The sequence below is a fragment of the Habropoda laboriosa genome, unplaced genomic scaffold (genome assembly GCF_001263275.1).
Source record: "Habropoda laboriosa isolate 0110345459 unplaced genomic scaffold, ASM126327v1 scaffold5, whole genome shotgun sequence".
Lineage (NCBI taxonomy): Eukaryota > Metazoa > Arthropoda > Insecta > Hymenoptera > Apidae > Habropoda > Habropoda laboriosa.
In genome coordinates, this window is record NW_017100161.1 from 3,078,196 (window position 1) to 3,083,646 (window position 5,451).

Genomic DNA, 5,451 nt, shown 5'->3' on the forward strand with positions numbered 1-5,451 from the left:
CTACAAGGGATTTTTTCCAATTATTTCTTATAGTTCGAAAAAAATTCAATATTTTGGCCATTTTTTTACACTCTTATTTCAGTAAAATAACCTGTACACCTATTAATATTTCAATAAAAACAATTTCAAAATTAAGCAAATGTTAATTAGATTTAACATAGATAATATTTATGTTCATTTCATTATAATACTTTTACGTAAAAATGGATTTTTATTACCTGTAATAAAGTAATTACAATTTCAACATTACATATATTTATTGGAATTGTGCAGAACATGTTTTATCTCATACTTTATAAAATTTATCAAGTTTATGGAAATTAAATCTTTTACTTGTTTTCTTCAATTTTTTTCAGTCACGCGGTATCATAACAGGCAAAGCGAGCACATTGTGTTGAACGAACTGATTGGTGAGTAGATTATTTCAGTATTTCACATGTTTTCGGCAACATACAGTTCCATTTAAATTCCAGTATAACATAGGGTATTAATGAATATTACTAGTTCAATTGGAATCATAAATTTCAAATAATAAAATTTGATTTAATATTTATAAATAGTAAGACAATACAGTTATGTTATTTAGTACGATGGTCAAATATTATATTATTATATATACGCTAAAAAATTGCGTATAACAAATTTTTGCGCAGCAGCTGCTCCATCTACCATTTTGAATCTCAAAAATCGCGTTGGCATTAGATGAGTCAATTATTTTGGATCATCACGTTGATCATTTTTTCGTAGATAAACTGTAAGCTGACAATAAGACACTTTCATAAGTATCAGCCATTTTATCAGGTAATTTCATTTAAAAAAAAAGGAACAGACAATAAATTTATGTAACACGTAAATGTGCGAATGTTTTCTTCGTATATTTAGATATTCGTAAAAATAATATCATGTTTTCGCGGATGACAGGTCAGTGTAATGATTATTTTGATTCTGTCAGTTGTCGATGGTTATGTATAGTAACCGTATTTCGTAAAACGCATTAAATCCATAAGATTACATTTACGTTAATATTTCGTAAATTTTAAGGATTTTCTATATTGTTGTATTATATTACAAATTAATATATGCTAGATTACTTATTTGTAACTGTTTTATTATGAAAATGGAAGTGACTTTAATTATGTGGGTTAAAATTTTGATTTTACACTTTCTGATATTTTATTTATATCTTATTACACTTTAGATTCATGATGTAATGATAAAAGCAGTTAAAATAATTTGTAGGAACTTGAGAATTCATATTACTTACAAATTTATTTCTGCTTAAAATATTCACTTTTAATTTCATCCTTTCCTGGCTTTTTCACAAAGTCAAATTTTCTTCTTTTTTGAGTGCTAATTTCAATATGCAAATGAGTATTGTAAAATATAATATTCATGCAGATTTGCATTAAATGTAAAATTAAATATTTACTGTAAATAAAATTATGTTTTGGTCATAGTAAAAAATGGATTCTAAAGATTACCATAAGGTCTGTGAAGAAGTAGATGATATTGAACCATCTACATCTAACAATAAGGATACTATACAAAATTTGGAAGATATGGAACTACACAAAGCTAATATCTTAAATGATAATGAAGTTGGTATAAATGAAACAAAAATGGAAGTTGAAGCAATAGAGGCAGCACATGAAATTCAAGCTGAAAATGAAGTAATTCAACTTGTTGAATCTTTGGTTAGTCATGAATATGATGTAGATAATAAAAAGAATATATTTGACGAAAATGAAAGTAAAAATTCTCTGAGAGAAACATCATTTTCTATTCTTCATTCTACAATATCACCGCAAGCTAGTACCTCACAAGACAATACTCCAACTTCATCAAATGATATTGAATCAAGTTCTCTCTCTAGTGATCAAAGTAAGGGCAAAAGAAGTAATTCAAAAGATAGTCTAAGAATTTGTTAATATTTAAAAATTTTTTTAATCATATGCTTTTTATTTATTAATTTTAACGTATGGGTCAAGTAAATGGTGACAATGTTTCTTCAATGGTGGTACATGGAACAGAATTTGAATCACTAGAGGTTCCTAAATTACCACGTAAGGTAAAAGAACGTGCTTATCGTAGTAAAAGATCAGCAACAGGGGACAATGGGGACAGTGGTCATGAAGGAACTGTTGAAGATACTGAAATGAAACCAGGTAATTGGTTAAAAATAAATATGTAACATTTAAAGCTACCACCTCACAAGACAATATTCCAATTTCATTAAATGATATTGAATCAAGTATTTCTTCTACTCATCAAAGTAACAGTAAAAGATGTATTTTAAAAGATAGTTAAAGAATTTCTTAGTATTTTTCAAAATTTTTCAGTGGTGTGTTTTTATTCATTAATTTTTATGATTAGGTCCAGTAAGTGGTAACAGTGTTTCAATGGAGGTATCTGGAAATAGCTCTGATGAAGATGAAAGTAAACCTCAAAAATTATTTGAAAGTATGCGTAATAAGTTTAAAAAAACAACATTTGAATTACCAGAATGTAGACCACTAAAGGTTCCTAAATTAATATGTAAAGTAGAAAAACGTTTTTGTCGTAGTAAGAAACTACCCGCAGCGGACAATGGAGGCAGTCGTAATGAAGGAACTATTGAAGATACTGTTATGAGACCAGGTAATTGCTAATAAAGAAATGTGTAACATTTAAAGAATTTCAGTGTTATATTACATTTGATGTAGAAACTGAGGAAACTGCAACTCGTGGGGAAATTGAGAATCGTGAAGCTGGGTTAGAAAGTAACAGTGATAGTTCAGTTTCAGGTATGTATTGTTATGTATGTTTCTTTATTATTTAAATTTGTAATTTCCATTTTTACTGTTAAAGATAAAATTGATTTTACAGACTGGACAACACCTAGTGAAGAAGAATTAGAAGAAGCAAAGGAAGATAAGCCTGCTTGTTTGAAAAAGGAAAGACCAAAGCCAAACTGGTTTGTAGTGCCAGAACTTTTGCGTCGTGAAATGGGCATTAATCCATTATTTCAACGTAAATATTATGGTTCCTTACACGTTGCAGAACATTTTGAACTTATGTACAAACTTAGGGAACATCAGGTATGCGGTATATTTTAAACTTTACATTTAAAAAATGAAGATATAATTTTTACATCATTTTTATAGGGTTGTGTTAATGCCTTAAACTTTAATCAAAAAGGAAATTTATTAGCTAGTGGTTCTGATGATTTGGCTGTAGTTATATGGGATTGGGCAATAGGCAAGAAACATCACGCTTTTATTAGTGGTCATAGGAGTAACATATTTCAAGTATGTAATAAAATGTGTTAATGTAGTTCTCTTCACTTTGTATTATCTTGTAAATTTTTAATTTCTAGGCTAAATGGTTACCATTTGATGTAGAAAATTTTATGGCCACGTGTGCTCGTGATGGACAAGTACGTTTATTAGATATTAGACGTGGTGTATCACGAAAATTAGCTGCACACTACGCACCGACTCATAAACTTGCAGTTCATCCAGACACACCACATGTGATTATATCTGCCGGTGAAGATGCAAAAGTGCTATCTATAGATATTAGAGAAGAGAAGCCAACGAGGTATGCTTTTCAATTAACTCTTATTAAACTTACACTTTCTTGTAACATATAAAAACGATTTGATTATATAGATTGCTAGTGGTAAAAAATGGTACTTCCCGTGTGCAATTGTACACTGTTCACTCTAACCCTTTAAAAAGTAATGAATTTTGTGTTGGTGGACGATCTCAAGCTGTTAGAATATATGATCGACGAAAATTATCTACACCAGTGTGTGAATTATGTCCCGAACATTTGGTATGTCTTTTGTATCCTATGAAATTGAAAGTCAACTTATATTCTTCATATTATTGTTTACATTTTATGAATTACAGATTGCCAGCAATCACGCACATGTAACTTGTGCGTTATATAATTACAATGGAACTGAAATTCTTGCATCTTATAATGATGAAGACATATATTTATTTGATGCAGTGTTACCACAACCTGGAGATTTTGCTCATAGATATCAAGGTCATAGGAACCATGCTACTGGTATGTACATTTATGTCTTGTGCAAGAATTAGCATTACTTATTATGTTAACTCGTATATTTTATAGTGAAAGGGGTTAATTTCTTTGGACCAAAAGGTGAATTTGTTATATCTGGATCAGATTGTGGAAATTTATTTATTTGGGATAAAAATACTGAAGCAATTGTAGATTGGATGCCTGGAGATGAACAAGGAATAGTATGTAATCGAATTAAATTATTTAAAAATGTAAATAATTTACCACATGTTCCTATTCTGGCAACAAGTGGACTTGATGTAGATGTAAAGATTTGGGTACCTTCTTGTGAATTTCCACCAAATTTCAGGAATTTAGAAAACGTGTGTATATTTGAGTTAAAATTTTTATCGTAAATGCATCATATTTCATGTGTGTTCTTTTTCTAGTGTGTCAGAACTAATGCAATGAGCAGAGCACAAGAAACTGCCAGTGAATCTGATGCATTTGATAGCCAAATGCTTTGGATATTATTAAGACATATTCGTCATACAGAAAGAGTAAGAGTGAGTATTATTAAATACAAATTGATAAATAAATTGTATAATATTCTAAAAATTTACTTGATCATTTTATATTATGATATAGCATATGTATGCAAGTAGAAGTTCTAGTGATCAAAATCGAGATGACGACGATGATGATGATGATGATGATGATGATGATGATGATGATAACGCTAATGATTCTTCAGACGATGACTCTTCTGATCACAGTACCAATCAACCTGTTATTGAGGGAGATAGAATTAGAAGAGTGCAATGTCCTCCATCTTAGAGGTATTGAAACGGACTATTTTACGTTTCGTACATTAATACTTGCACGATGTCTTTAAAAGATGTTATTAAATATGGATAATTAAGATAAAGAAATGAATATAAAAGTTTGTGCTTATTGGTAATACAAGTGATATATACCATTTACCATAATTATAAGAGTTAGTGTGCGTTGAATATGTATAAAGACTTGCTAAAGATATGTACAGTATTAGGTGATAATAAGAAATAACACAGTTCTATTTCTAGAAATATTGTGTAATTAGAATTTTCCGAAAATTGAAAAATTTAAGAAATTACCGTTCCTAAAAATATAAGTATTTATCATCATATTCAGCAAATGTACTCAAATTCATACTCTTGTTTTTGTTTTTGTAGCTTTCAATAACAGTGTTTTAGAGTAATAATATTTTGATGATTTATGCGAAATAAACATGGGATTGCGTTTTTAAAAATACACGTTGTTTTCCGAAGCTTAATCTTTTGTTGAACATCTTCCAAATGTTGTATGTAACTGCATACATGTTATCCACGATTTTGTAAAAATAAATAAAATACATTAACTGGGATGTTAGAAATTTTGTTGACTAGATCAAAATTCAGA

At 29.2% G+C, this 5,451-nt stretch overlaps 3 protein-coding genes across 4 annotated transcripts in view; 2 read left to right on the forward strand and 1 right to left on the reverse strand.

Annotated features, from left to right (window-relative positions):
• LOC108578391 (acylglycerol kinase, mitochondrial) overlaps window positions 1-61 on the reverse strand; it is a 1,856-nt gene extending 1,795 nt beyond the window's left edge. Inside the window, exon 1 of the mRNA XM_017941714.1 lies at window positions 5-61. Coding sequence (XP_017797203.1) covers window positions 5-61 — 57 coding nt within the window. The remainder of the gene's footprint in view (window positions 1-4) is intronic.
• A 655-nt stretch (window positions 62-716) lies between these two features.
• On the forward strand, window positions 717-2,133 carry LOC108577551. Its single transcript, XM_017940733.1, has 4 exons — window positions 717-801; window positions 1,458-1,881; window positions 1,989-2,068; window positions 2,125-2,133. The coding sequence occupies exons 2-4, from the start codon at window positions 1,464-1,466 to the stop codon at window positions 2,131-2,133; spliced, it is 507 nt and encodes a 168-aa protein (XP_017796222.1). The 5' UTR covers window positions 717-801; window positions 1,458-1,463.
• Window positions 2,034-4,890, forward strand: LOC108578227 (DDB1- and CUL4-associated factor 8). 2 transcript variants are annotated; one of them, XM_017941513.1, is made up of 12 exons: window positions 2,034-2,165; window positions 2,374-2,460; window positions 2,545-2,637; window positions 2,703-2,783; window positions 2,866-3,077; window positions 3,144-3,287; window positions 3,356-3,579; window positions 3,651-3,816; window positions 3,894-4,056; window positions 4,123-4,394; window positions 4,461-4,577; window positions 4,660-4,890. In XM_017941513.1, exons 1-12 carry the CDS (start codon window positions 2,156-2,158, stop codon window positions 4,846-4,848), a joined length of 1,758 nt encoding a protein of 585 aa, XP_017797002.1. In that variant the 5' UTR covers window positions 2,034-2,155; the 3' UTR covers window positions 4,849-4,890. The 2 variants fall into 2 exon arrangements, with proteins under 2 accessions (XP_017797002.1, XP_017797007.1); XM_017941518.1 differs by lacking the exon at window positions 2,034-2,165 and having other exon boundaries at window positions 2,386-2,460; window positions 2,564-2,637.
• The last annotated feature ends 561 nt before the right edge of the window (window positions 4,891-5,451 follow it).